At 37.1% G+C, this 19,149-nt stretch overlaps 1 protein-coding gene across 1 annotated transcript in view; it reads right to left on the reverse strand.

The window, feature by feature from the left end:
• gabbr2 (gamma-aminobutyric acid (GABA) B receptor, 2) overlaps positions 1-19,149 on the reverse strand; it is an 899,531-nt gene that overhangs the window by 324,031 nt on the left and 556,351 nt on the right. Inside the window, exon 4 of the mRNA XM_039736684.1 lies at positions 5,939-6,040. Within this exon, the coding sequence (XP_039592618.1) occupies positions 5,939-6,040 (102 nt within the window). The remainder of the gene's footprint in view (positions 1-5,938; positions 6,041-19,149) is intronic.

Genomic DNA, 19,149 nt, shown 5'->3' on the forward strand with positions numbered 1-19,149 from the left:
TCAATTTTGGCTAGATATTAAGAGTGAATATAATATTTTGTCAAATAAAGCTTTAAAAGTATTGCTGCCGTTCGCAACATCTTATTTATGCGAAACAGGATTTTCTGCATTAGCTGCAATAAAATCGAAATATCGTGCTCGTTTGGTTGTAGAAAAGGAGCTTTGTGTAGCTATCTCATCAATGACACCGAGATTTGATAAACTTTGCGCTAATAGGCAAGCACATCCATCTCATTAAGCGACAATAATAAAATATTGTTATTCATTTTTTCTTGTGTATAAGAGTTTATCTTAATAATTTTTTTAGTACTAAAAATTTTTGTGTTTGTAGTATTTTATAAAATGGAAGAGAGGCGCCATATGATCAAATATTTTTAAGGGAGCCGTGATAAAATAAAGTTTGGAAACCACTGTCCTATTGGCTCTAGGGGTTGGACAGAGAATCTATAAATCTGCTTGCTTAACTTCAATCTCTCTCTCTTACTAATATCTGATAAAGGAGCATCTCGCTCTCTTACCAAACTGATGAAATGAAAGGACAACACAATGGAGAGCACAGCTCGGCAGCCGTAGTGAAACAGGCATGCGGCCTGTTCTGAAGAAAGCAGACCACCAATGATGCCTTCTTTAGTAACTAACAAGTCTGTGTGCCACCTGAATTACACATCACCATTTATCAGGTGGTGTGGTTGCCAATATTCAAATGTACTTTGCATATTGTTATGATTTATGAATATTATCAATAACACATTGTTTAAACTGTATCTTAACTCCTGCTTGTCTTTTACTACACCTAATTGCCTGAGGTTATAGATGTAAGATGGTAAAGTGGGGAGAAGTTATATACTATAATACCTTATAAACAGTGGTAAGTCTGTGAGATTTGAGGCATTCTGACAAAGGCTACACATTAATAATACAAAAGGGGAAAGTAGAGTAAAATATATTACTCTACTAAGACAAAATAATAATGATTACAAATAAAGGCACACAGCTGATTAACTAACTTTAACACTAAAATAGATGCATCTGAAACAAGTGAGCAAACATGAGAGATAGAGGTAATCTCATCTGTTATATTTTAAACAAACTTTAACTAACTCAAACCTAACAATGTCTGTCCATTAATTAACTGCTAAACTATGGCTAGCAGACAACGGAGGAGAGAAAAACCAAAAATTCAGATCAGCAGAAAACCCTTAGAGAAAATAAACTTCAGGTGATCTACAGTCATTATAACAGACAAAGTCAAAAAATAAACTCGGACACACTAATGGAGACTTCAGCCAACTAGTTGCCCATTCTCTCCTGGGCATTCTACAGAAGAGTCTGTACTGAGGCGTCTAGTTTGATCAACAAGAGGTTGTGCACTCTGAAGATAATGACTGCATAAACCTATTAATTCAAAAACATGACGTTACCTTTACGGTAGTTCCAAAGTTTATTCAAAAGTCAGCTGCTATAATTATTGTACTAAAAGTCCTTAAGATTATAAACATTTCAACATGTTGGCAGTTTTATTTCTCAACTAAAATTGTAACTCTTTTTCCTTTTTCCAGTCTTTGCAGTATCTTATTTGAATATCTGTCCTACTTTCTGACAGGCACTGGCACTAACTAACAAGTATTTTTTTTGTTTCATTTTTTGTATACCTTATTGTTTCCATTTGCCTGTTAATGATACCCTTGAGATGTTTGATTATTTTAAAAACCTTTAGATTTCCTTTGTGTTATTTCTGCTGACTTCACACTGTAACTATACTAACCTGCTTCTTACTTTAAATAAGGTTTAGATGTTTTTGACCTGCCTGATCAGGTTAAGGACCCAATCCCCCACCATCAAGCTCAGGGACAGGGTTAGGCTTTGTGACGGTTGGGTATTTGTTTCTTGCAATTTGGAATTTCAGCCATAAAAGGCACAATTCTATGTGAAACTGAGCTTAGCACAGCAGTAGCAATGTTTTGTTTTGGATTTTTTACTTTAAAAATAGCCAAAACATTGGCTCCAGCAGACCCCGTGACCCTCTAGTTAGGATATAGCGGGTTGGATAATGCATGGATGGATGGAAATAGCCAAAAAAAAGCATGTAGTTTTTTTCCAAAGAAGCCCTGAAAACTGCAACTCACATAAATCATTTTACCCCGTGGAAACCAATCACAAATAGCCCAACTGGGCAGAAAAAGCGCAATCCTGGCATCACTGGCATGCCTCAAACAAGACTCAATGTATCAAGCAGACAGCCTAACCCAAGAGGGTCAAACAGGAGAAAGATAGAAGTGTTTGGTTATAAAACTCTTGACGGTGATAAAAGGGTGGGTCAGTTTGCTTAACACTAGAATTAGCAGAGCCTACGAAAAAACTCATAGATCCATCCCACCTTAAATCGCTTCTCACCTCACAGTCAGCATTTATTGTCCTGCAAATGTGTGGATAAGCAGCAAACAGCAAGCAGCCTGCTATCACATCCCCCACCGGCACACAGTCTATGTGAAAGCTGTGTGAAATTAAATAGAGAATCCTAACTGGTCTACCCAGCATAAGCTCATCTATACTCAGCCAGACCCCTAATACTAACTGCTGGCTTCAGCTAGGGCAGGCGTAAAAATGGGGAGGTGGCAAAACAACTAGAAATATACAAATATATGTTTAGGATGGTCTTTTGAGGCTTTAAGTACCCAAGACTATATCCAAAATAAGAATCCTTAGTCCACAGAGCAAGGAGTACAGTAATCCCTCGTTTATCACGGGAGATAGGTTCCAAGGCCGGCCGCAATAACTGAATTTCTGCGAAGTAGGGACACCATATTTATTTAATAATTTAATGTGTATTTGGACGTTTTTAAACCCTCACTGTACTGTTTACAACCCACCCTTTACTCTATTAATAACAGGGACAACTGTTAAGCAATATAAAATCGGTAGATAAGTTTACAGCTACTGTATAGCGAAGTACACGTACCTATATATGACGTGATGATGGTGATAAAGATGCTGTGCAGTAAAAATGATGACGATGAAGGTGATGATGACTTTTACTGCGCAGCCGATGACTGTATTTTACATCTCTTCAGACGGCGGTGCCATTTCCTGGGGCACCTCTTCCACGGTTTCCGAAGGTGTATCCTTAGTAGTAGTAGGAACTGGCTCTTTTTTGCGAGGCTGCAAAAACATTGTGATCGGCAGCTGCTGCTTCCTTTTCCGGTCGAAGAGCAGCTTGTAGGCGGTCATGACGTCGTCAACCTTGTTGCAAAACTGGACCGATCGAACCATATCGTTGTCCCATTCCTGTGACCGCTCTTGCAGATCCTTAGCCAGTCTGCAGCCACAGCCGCAATCATTCTCCCTTCCTTCAATATATCCAGAAGTTTCACCTTCTCAGCGATCGTCATCATTCTTCGTTGGCGTTTAGGCTCAGCACCAGCCTTGGAAGAAGGAGCACGTTTGGGAGCCATTGCAGGGGGTGAAAATTGACGCGAAGTTCAACACAAAGAAACCACAAGAAAATCACACACAGTATAGTGTAAAGTAAACCCGCTCGGCGAGAAAGCTTGAAGTGAAATGGCCATGACAGAGAGACAAGGGGAGGTGCTGTGGGATCTGGGCATCAGTCAAAGCACCAATCACGGGTCTGATTAGAAAGCAGGAAGCTGTGATTTGTCGTCTCCCTCCCATGTACCAATCACAGCCCGTGTTACAACGCACTTAGTCACCGAACTTGTTTTGTTGTTCTTAGACTAGGAAATACTACTACTATATTTAAAAACCTGCAAAGTCGTGAATCTGCGAAAAGTTAACCGCGAAGTAGCGAGGGATTGCTGTAATCAGAAAAATCCAACAAAAATAAATAGAAATACTCACAGACTCTACTGTTAATGAATTATCTCCTGCTCCTAAACCTTCTCAGTTCACTTATACAGCCAGGATGAGGGTTCAGGAGCAGTGATCTCAGTCCAGCCTTACCTCTTGGGGTTCCACCCATAAAGAACAAGGAATGGCAGAACATAAATATACACATAATAGAAAATAAATAAAAATATGCCACTTAATAGCTGAAAAACAAAACCAAATATAACAAAAAACATAAACACAACTCTACAACATCGATACTGAGCATGGTGTCATCATTGCAAACACTATTTAAGATGGTGTTGCAGTAATAAAAGCATACAAGTTTGTGGCTAAAATCTATTTTTCTAATTTCAACAATAATTTAGTCAAAGGCTTTTCAGACAGTTAGGAACATTCCCAATTGTATTTCTGTGTTTCTGGTGTGTTTTGGACTTTGACAATCATTTCTTCTGATTGTTGGTTTTGTACTTGGCCTGAAGTTTCAACTACTCACTTGCTGTACCCCACTTAGCTTTATTTCCAGAATCTTTTCTTGTTTAATATTTCTTGTCCTTTGGACCATATTCTCTCAGCTCACAACACTGTAGTGTTCCAGCCAGGATTCCTTTACGGGTCTAGGGTTCAGATCTTCCCTTTATGTCAGTTTTTTCCATTTTTAATTCCTTTGTTCACATTAATATTTGTTGTGGTTATTAGTTGTAGTCTTTGTTTTCATTTTGGCTTTGTATGAATGCCTTGGTTATGTTCCATGTGTTTTGTAGGAGGTTCTCCAGGAGGTGGGGCCACCTGCCAATCACCACCCGGTCCTGCCCTCCAGCCTATAAATCCAAAGGATCTCCCACCATTTCTGAAGCTTCATCTGAATGCACTTGAGAGGTTTGCAGAGTACTGTGTTTCTGCTGAGCTTTTTGATATTTCTGGATTTTTGAACTTCTGCCCTGTGTTTTGACCTCGCTTTGGATTTGTGATTTTTGTGATTGTGTTTACTTGAGATTGCCTTTTTGTTCTATAGAGATTTACTGTTTGACAGATTATTTTTGTGAATTATTTTTTATAAAATTCTGTGTTTGCCATCGGTACTACCCAGGTTTGATGGTTTTCCCCTATAACGGGCATTTTTGGAAGTCCTTTGGGGTACCTAGTTTAAAACAAAGATATTGTTCACATTGATGTTTTGTTGGCTTATTGTTTCATTGTTTTTGAGTCTGCAAGTTATAGATAATGACACCTACACAGCAGAATTTAAAACAGCTGGTGTATTTCTTCCTGCTACACTGAGCAAGCAGTTTGTAACTTAATTAACATTAAGCATGTAGTTGGAGGACTATATTAAAGATTTCTTAAATGTTACTGTTTTTTTTATTTGCACACAGAATTAATGACTTTTCAAATGTATATTAGTTGAAGTAGGACTTCTGTCCTAAGAGCAATTTGGTCTTCTGCTAAGGTCCATGTGGGACCATCTATTGTACAGTTAAGGTTAACAGCCCACTCTTTCACTCAGACAGTTTCAGAATTATTTCCATGAGATGCCACTTTGTGAAGTGATAATGTGGATATTAATGATCTGAACAGTAGGAGTTACAACCTTTTACCCTGTCAGAGGGTTGTTTTAGCCATAACTTAATAGGTCATATAACTGGCAAAGGGCATAGCAACCATAAACAATACACAAAATGCATTGTAATGCTAAACTTTGTTGTATCCATGGGCATGCTGACAACCCCATGGGGACTGATTTTGAGATGGACTGATGGACTGAAAACCAGCAGCAAACACTTTGAAAAGTATGTAGATACACCTCATATGATTGCATAGCATCAGTATGCTAATTTACTGTACTTAATAAATAATTCTTTTCATGTGAAAACATATAACATAAATATCAGGCATAGTCATCTTTTTCCAATATACAGATACTCTTAAATTTTAATTTTGCGCTTGGGTTTCACACATGGGAAGAATGGGCGTCACCTCTAATGATAGCCAAAACTGAGAAAAGTGGATTAGGGTGAATTGGGAGACGATTTTCCAATGTGGACAATACTAAGATATTCATCATTAAATAGATGTTGTAAAGTCTTCTTACCTTCAGCTTTTTCACATTGATGCAGGGATCATTAGAGAAGCTTTCTGTGTCTGCAATTTGAATTTCTGCTTTCTCCAGTTCATTGGTCAGATCATTTCTCACCTGTCAAGACATGAGAAACGCTTTGAGTGAATAAACTGATAAACGGTTAGATGACTTGGCCTCGTATCAGGCTGATAAGGTGAAAACAGATCTATGATTAATGTTGTAATTTTACTTCTTGGCTTTCACGCCAGACACCCATATCAACCAAAAGTTGCACATCTGCTCCTGGGTGATACTGTTATGAAAATATATATCAAGAGACCCAATGAGCTGATTTACATGAAAGAAAGAGCAATGGCAACACTCATTTGCTTTCAATTACACTGCAGTTAAGTTAATGGTGCTCTTCATCACAATGAATTAAAACATTCATCTTTTATTACTTAAGCTTTTATGTGCTGCCTTTGATCTTAAATGTAGCTTGATATATAACATGCATTTATAGAGAGTGTACAAATATTACATCTGTAAATACACAGTATAATTTATTATTAAAAATGCATATTTAAAGTATATATCACACCTGTATATCAGTAATACTTTCTGCCTTTTGCTAGCCATCACAGATCACCTGAGAAATAGGTCAATCATTTCTTAACATCTTACAGAATTGTTAAATCACTGCTTAGCGGTTGCAGTGGGACAACTAGGCAGCACAGATGCCACTAGCACTGGCACTTAAATCCTGGTCTGTAGCCGCTCTGTCTGCAGTGACAGCCACTTCAGAGAAAGTCAAATGTGCAAGCAGAGAACATCAGCATGTGTCCTAGAAGTCCCTGCCACTCCGGCTTTCTTCGATTTACTGCTTTACAGTTTTTGACTTTGTGATGGTGACTCCCAATGTAGGAGAAAATGGGCATTGTCCATTTTGTTAGGCTTTTAGTGCCACACAAGGCCTCTCAAGCTAACGGATTTAACAAAGATATGGAAAGCCAGCTGCACACCCACCAGCATTCCAGAATGGATGCTAAAGTGGATGACTTAACTGCAGCTCTACCAACACTTTGGTCAGCTCTGTACTTCATCAATAACAAAGATATAAATCAGAGTTCTGACACCTCTGCAGAGACTGCTTCAGACAAAAATGGACCCAAAGGGACATTCATTTTAGACGGGAAACCGTAAACTGAAAGCAGGCTGGATGTGATGGATAAAATAACATAATTCTGAAAAGGCACTGGAAGGGACTTTGATCCAATCACCAGAGGATACTACTTCCTTCAAAACTAGCTGCATTCATCTTTTTCTGTCTCTTTAGGAAGTTAAAAAACGAACAATTCACTCTTTGGAGAGCTAAAAGTTGACTTTTTTTTAATCTTTAGCTTTTAATTTGTTTCTTTTCGTTATGTGGACATTGTGCAGTCATGACATCATTGGGGAAGGTTGACAGATCTCGCTCACTGTTAAGACACATATATGTCAATCCATTAAAAAGAAAAGAAATTCACAGATGTTTGAAAATGCTGAACTTCTTTTAAAGGGTATTTACTAATTTATTACAAAATAAACCATTCTTAAGCTCACTCTGAGTTTTTGATTGAACCTCAGAGATTTGGCGTTTACTTAAAATAATCCCTGTTGCTTGACTTTTCATGATTCATATATTAGTCACTCACTAATATCAAATGCTCTGAAAAAGGATTGTTCATTCAATGTACAGATTTATTTATTTTATGAAATTGTCCTGTTGTGTGCCTCTCCCAACCTGAAAAGTGAACTTGTTAGTTTGCGGATAACTGTCTTCTTTAGAGTTCAGAATACCAAGTAATAAATCAACTGAAATAAAGGAACTCTCCATTAGTCCAGAAGTCTTCTAGTATTTTTCACAACATCTGTGAAGACATCCTTAGTTTACTGCACACTTTAAGCCTGTTAAACTCCTTAGTGCATGGGTCACCTTTGTTCAGAATTGGGAGGCTTTCTAATAATCTCCTACCACCTGCCAAAATGGGACATGGTGCCTATACACTGTAACATGATTTATTTTTGGGTTCTACAGTCTTATCCGCTATGAATTTTTAACCTTGTGCTCACAGCTTTTGTACCACAGAATAAAACTGATGAGGTTACATAGCCTAGTTAGAGGCACTCTCCAGTAGCTGAAAAGACCACCACAAGCAGGATAACATGTACAGTACGCTTACATGCTTGCAGTATATCATCGGATAGGATATGACCATGCATGTGGTTGTTTTCTGTTTGTGTAACTCAATAATGGTTTTGCCGACATTTACAAATACAGTATAGACTACTGCTTGATGCCAGATTTTATTGTTGTGTGTCAGCAAACATAAGGTCTGGAAGTTACATCATCTACCCGACCATAGGTTGGGAGAGCCCTATGGAACAATTTTAAAAAGAGGTCATATTTGGTCAAGTAGAGCTGTTGGCACCACAAAGTGGCAAAAACAATCAAAAGTTTTAAAATAATATTTTCAATTAACTTTCTAGCCCCTGAGACTGGTCATGGCACATCCAGACTCTCCTCCATACTGGATCTTCTCCCATTTGCTAACCATCCTAATCGCTCAACTGATGATGGAATAGGGATTGCACTCCAACTGAGCCCTGCACACCTGGAGGGTAGAGACACGCATGTCTACATACTACTTTTAGACTTCAGCTCCACATTCAAAACAATTTCTCCTCAGCACATCATGTATAAGTCTTCTGTACTGGGCTTGGAAATAACCCTCCTGCAATTGGATATTAGAATTCCTGGCAGACAGAACCCAGTCAGTCCAAGTTGGAAACAATACATTAAATACCATCCTTCTGAGCACTGGTGCCCCCCCCCCAAGGCTGCATCTTGAGTCTTCTACCCTTCACACTGATGACACATGACTGTTGCACTTGGTACAGCACAAACCACATCATTAAATTCACTGATGTCACAACAGTGATAGAGCTCATCAGTTTTAATGAGAGGAATGCTAACAGAGAGGATGTCAAACAACTCCTGGACAGGCTTATGAATAATAACCTGCCTCTGAATGTCAATAATGCAAATGAGATCATTGTCAACTTCAGGAAGAACCATACCATTCACCTTCCACTCTGTAATTAGTCAGGAGCAGAATGTCTGTGAAGATTCTCAGTCATTCAGGTGAAATTATCTGGTAGTTGAGTCATGGCAACTGGACTTCTTTCTTCAAGAAAAAGGTCGAGTTACCATGACTCAACTACCAGATATCAGGAGTAGAATGTTCCTGGGAATGGAGATAACAAATGATCTCACCAGGACCCAACACACCTCCAGTACTCCCTAGTTAAGGCAGGACAGAAGTGACCATGATTCCTGGGACCCCACCACCACATCCCCATACATGAATTCTATAGCAAACACTGCCAAAATGGGCCACCAACATTATCAGAGACAGGGGCTGGGTGCCCCAGGAGCATAGGGGCCCACGATGTTTCTGATGCCTATGCATGTTTCTGTTTTGCTATTAAGACAGGGGCCCCAGCACACTACTTTATCCGGGGGCCTATGATGCAATTCAACCCCACAATGGACTGTTTGACCTTCTGCAAGCGGGACCAAAATATATGGCGCAGAGCTTTCCAGATTTCATAAATGTTTTATCCCTCAAGCTATTACACTCTTAAACAGTAGTCAGTCTGATAATAAAGTACACTATATAACTCATGCTTGCAATAGGTTGTGTTTCTCTGTTATTTAATCTTGTTTTTCTAGTTGTTATATTTCTTTATTTCTGTTGTCTAATTTTCCACGTAATCAAACCAGGTCACATGATTGCTTTGTCTATATACTGCTGTGTGTGGTTTTGAATGACAAATAAAGTTAACCTTGAACCTTGATACAATCTGAATCCCAGTTAGAGTGCCCTGTATGGACAGGTTCTTATTTTTTAGGCCCATTTTGAGTTGCCAATCAGCGTAACCTGCATATACAGTGATACCTTGAGATATGAGTTTAATTCGTTCAGTGAACTCGTAAATCAAAATGCTTGTATCTCAAATCAGTTTTCTCCATTGAAATTAATTGAAATGAGATTAATTCGTTCCAGCCCCCAAAAAACCACCCCAATTTTTTGTTAAATGTTTTCAACATAAGAAAAATGTATTTATAATGAACAAATATTGTATACAATCAAAATAAAACCAAATACATAAAAGAGAATCTAAAGAAATAAACAGATGTTGGCAAAGCCGATTAGCGTACTGTAATGTTGTTCACTTTTGCTTAACTCAATTTTCTTCTTCACTAGTTTTTTTTCTTTTTTGGCACGCTTTCGTCACTTTCATCCACAAGGCGTTTCAATAGGAGCTAGCTCCAAGGAGCTATGTTTAGTCCTCCCCTTTAGAATGTTTCTGAAATGAGTTAGGCAAGTGTCATTAAATAGCTCCGCTGCACGATCAGTTGCAACTGGTATTTCTTTTCAATAAAGTGTCATTAAATAGCGCCACTGCACAATCAGTTGCAGCTGGTGTTTCTTTTTAATAAAGCCAAGTGTTAGACAAGTGTCATTAAATAGCGCCACTGCACGATCAGTTGCAACTGGTGTTTCTTTTCAATAAAGCCAAGTGTTAGACAAGTGTCATTAAATAGCGCCACTGCACGATCAGTTGCAACTGGTGTTTCTTTACAATAAAGCCAAGTGCTAAACAAGTATCATTAAATAGCGCCGCTGCACGATCAGTTGTAATTTTTTCAGGGTGTTTCTTTTCTTTAATGTTCAAAACTTTTTCCCACATTGCAAACACTTCCTTTACCTCACTTTAAGAGATAACCTCCTGCACGATACCAATCGCCTGCAGAACCTCCGTATGTTGCCGCGTCTGTAGTTCCGTCAACTCCTCCATCGTTAGTTCCTCGGAATGCTCTTCGATGGCTCGTATTTTAAATTTTGGCTCATAACTCAAGGCAAAAAATCAACCTAGTGATGACTCGTATCTCAAAAAACTCGTACGTTGGGGCCCTTGTATCTCAAGGTACCACTGTATTTGAAATGTGGTAGGAAAACCAAAGTATTCTGTGAAAATCACACATAAAAATGGGGAGAACAAAGACAGTCTACAAAGGCAGTGATTAAGACTTGACAACAACTTCCCCTTTTGATTGTTATAATCTACAAAAATAATAAATGTGTCTGAATTGTATCTATTGAAAGCAAAAAAACAGACAATTAACACTAGAATCCCAGAAGCCTGTGAAAAAACTTGTAATCCCGGCCCACCTTAAATTCCTTTGCACCTCTCCATTTGCGACTTTTGTTTTGTAAATGTGTCGATCAGCACAAGCAACCTGCTATCCCATCCCCCCTACCTCAATGGAGCTCCACTCGGGAAAAAAGTTCTTCCAGCTCAAGCCAAGGCTCCTTATGTGCGTGTGATGCGTCTGGAGTTGTATACGGTAAATAATACAATATATCATTATTTGGAATACGTGCATTTTATGTGTGCTCCATGTCTACAACAGTCTGTGTAAATGTAGGATGAAATGCGAGGCAGGAATTGTTGAACACATAACTAAAAAAGAAACATTTTACATAGTTTAGTAATAATTGACAAAATGTAGACATTAAGTGTATAATGTGTGAAAGTCCAAATATCAAATAAACACTTTCGCAAAAGGTACAAATATAACAAAACAAGTGTGTTTTTTGTCAAGAATATAATCGCAGAAAAAGAAAACAGGTTAGGATACAATGCTGACATAACCACTCTGGTGGTGCAGTGGGAAGAACTGCTGACTCGTAATCAAGAGGTCACTGCCTCGATTCTGAGCGCGACCATTTTGAGTTGTTAGCTGCTCTTAATGTTACTATTATAGAATAAAAAAAAACATGCATTTGATTTGAGTCTGTAACAGCCGGTCTAAATTTATGGTACCATTTTTTTTTTAATTCCTTTTTCTTCTCTCAGTCACGTTCACGGTCCCCCCGATCTGACACTGCTGTTCTCACATAAACACGTGCTATAATAGAAGTGAATTCAGATGAGGACAAGGGTTCTATATTAGAGAAAGAGAACAAGCCCTCTTGAAACGAGAGCTCGCCAAGATATCATGCAAAGTCTTGTTCGTGATTATGTTTGTGATGGTCTTTATATGAAAAACATTTATATGTTACTTATATGAAAGCCAGATTGAATGTTATTTACCTTGATTCATTTACTTTGCTGTACCTTTATAGCCAGATTTCATTGTTATTCTCATATAGATCTCTCCCTTTTTTATGATGACAGAATCAGTACTGCAGTAAAAATGAATGAATAAATAAGACAAATTAACAATTTTCCTGGCTGTTTTCATTTAGTAATGGACACCTTTATGATACTGATGATAATGTGTATTTGAAATGTATATTCTATTGGTCATATACTTGTTATAAAATAAAGTGGATTTAGATGGATAGATGGATATTTGTCATATGTAATTATTTTTGTAGTGTACTGTAGATTAATTAAGGATAAAAAATAACACACAGTAGCTATTTTCCAATTGAAATCAGTTTGGCATGATGTAACCACTAAGGTATTGAACCTTAAAGCACAAGACCTCCTGTTCAAACACCACCTTCAACTCCCTGTGTGACCCACAGCGAGTCATTTAATCTGCATGTTCTCCAGCTGTTAAAAAATGAAGAGTATGCAAATGATTCCATCCTTGTAAGTAGCTTTAGATGAAAAACTATTATTTCACCCCCAACATATGCATTCAGTCATGTTGAAGAAGAGACTCCATCTCCAGCTACACAGAATAAAGAGATAAAAAATGAAGACTGTATCATGTAGAAGAGTCCAAAACAAAGGGTAGCAAACAAGTCAAAAATCAGAACTGAAAGGAAGTCCTAAATCAAGGTCAATGAGTGTGCAAAATTCAGGAAACAAAACAATAAAGTTAAAATAACCTCTGGAAATGAGTATAACCAAACACAGTTCAAGACAAACAAAATTCCATTTCTGAGCCACATTTGTATTTATAAAGGGGGTGCAACACCAAGTGATGGACAAGGTTCGATTTCACAAATATTTTGGGAAAGAGAGAAATAAAAACTTGAAACACTTCCATGGTGTGACATCCACTCTCTGCCTATTGGCACTGGGTAGCAGCTTCCATAAGTACACAACAAACAGGATATTTCCTTTAAAGACCTACTGAAAATGTTTGCTTACACCAAATTTATTCCTTGTTTGTACTTGCATCTGTCTGTGAAACAAACTGACAAAGCTCCACTGTAATATATTCCAACTGACATAATTAAAGCAAAAAAGAAAAGAAGTCTTCTATTTTATAATCAGACAATACACAACGGCTTCATGGTGACTGCACTGTATGTTAGCAATAAGTCTCAAATCCATTTATCCTTTGGTCAGCTGGAGTGAGCTGTCAATCGCAGAATAATATCAGTACCACAGGGGTATCTCTGGCTTCAAAGTGGCTTCAACCATAACATTCATTTAATTTCATAAAACTGGAATCAAATTAATAAGGATAATCCATCCTAAACTTTCAATTAATTTAATTTCACAAAAATATACTCAAATTAATGAGTATAATCCATCCTACACTGTTGGACATGATGCACACAACTTCATGTTAATGTTCCCTACTGAAGAACAATTTTTCTGTTTTCCATTCCACAAGAACATTTTTAACATAAGAAAACATATGAAATTTAGAAATTTTGTTAAATACTTATTTTAAATGAAATACACATTAATGAAAAAAACAGTAAGGTGAAATACTTGCATGTAATAAACTTCAGGACAACATGTAAGGCAAACAAGGGAATATGTTGATTTGATTTTCTGTTAATTTTTAGAAGAGACAATATGTTCTAAAAATGTTTAAAGCAGCAAAAGTAACGGTGCTATTAAACCATAAGCACTACAAATATATATTTGTGTATATGAAATATTTGAAGAACTATACCATGGAAAGTTCCAGTTTATGTTGTGAGGTTCTTTAAAGACTGCAATTGATTCCTTGTAACTCAGGGGTCTCAGATTCAGTAATAGAGGGCTCAAGTGGCTGCAAGTTTTTCCTCCAAGCAATTTCATCTGTTAACACTAGAATTACCAATGCCTATGAAAAAACATGTAAACCCGGCCCACCTTAAATCCCTTTGCACCTCTCCGTCAGCATCTTTTGTCTTGTAAATATGTTGATCAGCACAAGCAGCCTGCTATAGCACCACCACTGAACGGGTAAGAAGTTCTCCCAGTTCAAGCCTTGATTATCTTGGAGTGAAGTGCTGGAGTTTTAGAGGGAAAATATTTGGAAAACATACATTTCATGTGTGTTCCGTATCTACAACAATCTATGTAAACACATTGTTGAAACAGAAACGTTTTTCATGTTTTAGTAATAAATGACATAATGTCAACATGAACTGCATAATGTGTATTCATTATAATGTATGATTTACACCAGCTGTTACAGACGCAAATCAAATGTGTGTTTTTATTGTATAACATTAAACATTAACAATAAGAGAAGCTCACTACTCGAAATTGTAAATTTGCGAGGCACCCAGGATCAATCCCACTGCCTTTAGATTACAACTGAGGAGTTCTTATCGCTGCACCACAGAAGCTGTCGCATTGCATTTGCACCTTTTGTGAAAGTGTTTATTGGATATTTGGACTCATTTACTACTAAAACATGAAACATGTCTCTGTTTTAACAATGTGTTTACATAGATTGTTGTAGACACAGAACACACATGAAATGTATGTATTCCAAATATTTCCCCTCTAAAACTCCAGCACTTCACTCCAAGATAATCAAGGCTTGAACTTATTTCCCTTTCTGCACCGGTGGGGAGGTGTGAAGGGATTTAAGATGGACCAGGTTTCTGAGTTTTTTCATAGGCTTTGGTAATTCTAGTGTTAATGACCCTCGCTGTTTCATTTTATTGTGTGATAATGCACTCATTATATCACAGCATATACTGCATTTTTTATTTTATTGATAATGCTTTTCTAATGGAACTATCGAAGCATTTTGTAGATAGGAGCAGATTTTCATTATTCAATCTTCCATATTATATTCAGAGACAATATATTTGATCAGCTATTGTATTACAAACACACTGATAAGTAAATGGGACCAAGGGCTGTAAGCTAGTGCACTTTGACTAGCCTTCTACCTCAGTAACCTTTCAGAATTTGAGTTTGAGCCTGAGAATGTAAAGGACCTTGATTTTAAATGATTAAAAATACACCAGCTGTTCACCAACATTGGGATTACTTTATCTACAGTTCAGAAAAGCTTGACTGAAGACTTTTTTTTGTTTGAAATTTGAAGATGGAGAATAGTGACCCTGGGAAAAGAAATCTTGAAGTAAATACATCATGATTTGAAGCAATTCAGTAATTGCTGCTTTGCAATAAGACCTTGTCACACATGTGCATATGCGAGGCAGTTAATGGGCTTGGGACTGATAAGCCAAACCGGGGGGTTTATGATGAGCACTAATACCTGTTCTTCCTCTGCAAACACTCAGAAGTAAAAGTCCACCTGATAACCTCACTCCAGCATCCAGTATTGACCTCACTTCCATCACCTACCTTAAAACACGAGCCTTCATGACATCCCTCTATAAAGCCGACTTACTGCCTATTACAGTTTAGTTCAGTTGTGGACTCGGTCTGTTAAGGCATCGTGTTTGTTGTTTTCCTGCACATATTGTTCAAGTATACGGGGTGGTTACCCCAAATCCTTTTCTTGGTTTTTGTCTCATTATTACAACACATTTATTTATAATGTGTTATGATGTACATCAGAATGTAATGTTTCAAACAGTACATTTTTAATGGAAATTATCTTACTGTATGCTGAGGGAAATTTCTATCTATAACAGTTCATTCATTCTGATAATTAAAGCAAGTTATACTGATGTTTATACACTTTGACAAACCCTTTATAGTTACAGTTCATGTCACAGATTTATTATAAAAAAGGTTACTAATTACAATACATTACTCATTTACTCTATAATGTATTTGCAGCTGATCTAACATCCTAGTTATCTACTTTAATGTCATTTTCATCACTTGTGCAATAAGTGTAATATCAATTATAGGCCTCAGTTAGATAAACAGACAGATAGGAAAGGCACTACAGAAAATAGAAAGATTCAGTTGCTTTGGCAGCAACTCTGAACATAAAATAACCCAGAAAAATCATAAAATCTGCCAACCATAAGATAAGTAGACAATCCAAAACTACAGCCAGAATATACAATATACAATACTGTAAATATTAAATGTATAGTGTCCCGAAGGAAATCTGTAACAGATAAACAGATAGGAACTATTCTATGGATGAACTGTGGTTTCGCTAATGGCTAATGTGATAACATATAATTCCGTCATTAGATATTTGAAGATCATTTTATCTTCCTTGATAATGTAAATAATCCTTTAAAAAGATCATCAATTAGCAGGATGCACATATGGGTAAAAATAAATACATAAATTGACTATAGTTTTTTTACGATTTAAAGATACATAATTGTTATAGTGATAAATTGATCCAGTTGTTGTTGGGAAAAGTGATGTATGAAAAGATTACCTTTGTCTGGAATTTAACATTTTGTAAATATTGTAGCGTCCTTGGATGGAAGCATACAGAACACCAAGAAAGCCTTTGGTAGATGATGGAGCAGCTTGCTTTATTTACTCAATAAAGTTCCTACCACTGTTTCTGTCTTATCAGCCTGATGTTAAGGTCCAGGGCACACCATAAAAACAAGAAAATCACAACTGCCTACAGCCTCGCTCACTGCTCTAGCTAGCACTGTTTTCCACTCTCTGTCTCTTGCTGTTCCACTCTTGTTATCCTCCTGAACCTCCTGCGCCCCACAGCTATATTTTGTCCCCAGGGCTCTGTGCCCATATCCCAAATACACATTCCTCTTTTGCTGCTTGTTTTGTCCCATCTCTGACATGCTACAGTCCCAGGTGCCATCTTCATTCCTGCTCCAACATTATATATTGTCAGGCATGGGTGTCCAGTGGTCCCTGACAAGCTCGACTTAAGTAAACACTACCGCTCTAGGGTGAGAAGGGGTGATGATGCTAATGATATTCTCTCCTCTCCCCACAGGGCAGAGAGGATGCACAGTGATGGCACTCCCAAGAGGCGGTGACATCTGGCAGAAGCTCCGCCCCTTCTGGTCCATCTGACATACAGTATATGGCGGAGGCTGCTGGCCGACCAGGGCATGAATCTGTTAATAAGAGCCAAATCTTTTTAGTTATGCATTTTGCACACATTTGTTTTTATTTTCATAATGATTAAACTGGGATTTTCTTAATAAAACAACAATGTAATGAATTGATTTTATATAACTTTATTAGAGAACCGAGAGGTAATGGCAGTATGAGAACAGATTTACTCATTATTGCATGATTTTTAAAAACTCTTGGCAATGATGTTTAATAAAAGTAGTGAATGTTAAAGAATTGTGTATTCATAGGATCAGATATTGATCTACAGTAACCGAGGAGCTTTGAATGATTAATGTGTAATGGTAAGACTTAATGCAGAAATATACAACTTTACAGGTTTCTATCATAACTTTCAAATAAAAGAACTGCAATAAAAGCATACAAAAAAAAAAAATTCAAAAGTAGACAAGCACACTATACTTTTTTCCTAACCCTTCAGGGGTTGGCATTTCAATTTAGGCAGTTCATAACCAATATATTTTACTGAGGAGCAGGTAGTTGTGGGGCTGTCATTTTGTTTATAGCATTTAAATCTATTTAGTTTTATTTTGTCAGATGAAGATGTCAGCAGTTATGACAATTGAAGGAGAGTAGGCACCAGCATTCCACTGATTGATCGATTTCTTTCTGCAGTATGTGAAAGGTGCGAGAACTTGCATGTTTAACTAGCAAAAGAGGAACAGATATCATTAATTACGTTAATGTTCACACTATAGAAGTACAGAAGACTGGCCCCACCAGAATCTTCATACCTAAAATACCACTGCATACAAATCCAGCATGACATACAAATTGTTGTCCACACAATTGATGAAGTGGTTTTTAGTGGTAATTAATTGATTAATTGAGATATCTGCTTCAAGTGAGTGAGCAGATCCACAGGTAAATCTCTTTTAGACAAGCTCAACACTCTAATGCAAACTTTCCATCAGGAACAAGTCAATCACTGGCAGTTTTTCCATGTTCTTGCTTTTTTACTGTAAATGACTATGGTACCAGGAATTCATTTTTGAATTGCAAAATGTAAGAAAATTGAGCTTGGGGGTTTAGAGGAAGCACTGTTTCTTGCTACTTCCACAATCCAAACGCATATGAGGTTATGTAAAATGAATGAACAGGGACGTGGATGCTGAGCTTTGGACACAAATAACAGGTACCTTTCCCTCATTACACTGGCAAATGCTGGTGGGCACAAAGCTCTTGCCTCAAGCAAAATCTAAACACATATGCCAGATGTAATTTCCTATTCAAAGCATATGCTACTTGGCATTTTGTTAGTAAAGTATTGTGGAAACTTTATGGTTGTTAGAATTTGAACAGAAAGATAAATTGTAATGTATCTAACAGAATACAAATGACACTCTTTAGGGCCATGTACTTTAATGCTATTGTGTATGTAGCTGGACTTTAAAAATCACAAAGACTAAATTCATAAACAGTGATAATGCTTGTTAATTAGGTTGTACAAAAGCTATTAATATTACAAGGTATTTGCCTGATACATCATTTTTCATGCCAACTGCCTGAAACTTTTGTGACCCGCATGTACATCAAGGCCTACTGATAATAAATCCAGCTATACTAAATTCAATCTGTGATACTAAAAAGAGAGATTTACTATATGTTTGCTCCAATCATGAAAAAAGCTAAAATCAATGTGGATCAACTGACAGAGAAAAAGACTTTGACCTTTATATACACATTAAATAAATCATGCCAGTTCAATAGATAGCATTTGGCAAGGGTGACAATGGAATATTTTATTACTAGCACATATCTTCAGATTTTACATACATTAACATTTATCATGTATAGAATGATCTTGTATTTTATCTTATGCCTTCCAATTGCACTCTCGCTTGCATTCTGAAGTGTCTTGTGGAGGTGGAGTGTACAGTGGAAAGTGATATAAAAACTAAGACTACTTGACTACAATGGAGTACAGAAAGAAAACATGTTAC

The sequence above is a fragment of the Polypterus senegalus genome, chromosome 15 (genome assembly GCF_016835505.1).
Source record: "Polypterus senegalus isolate Bchr_013 chromosome 15, ASM1683550v1, whole genome shotgun sequence".
Taxonomy (NCBI): domain Eukaryota; kingdom Metazoa; phylum Chordata; class Cladistia; order Polypteriformes; family Polypteridae; genus Polypterus; species Polypterus senegalus.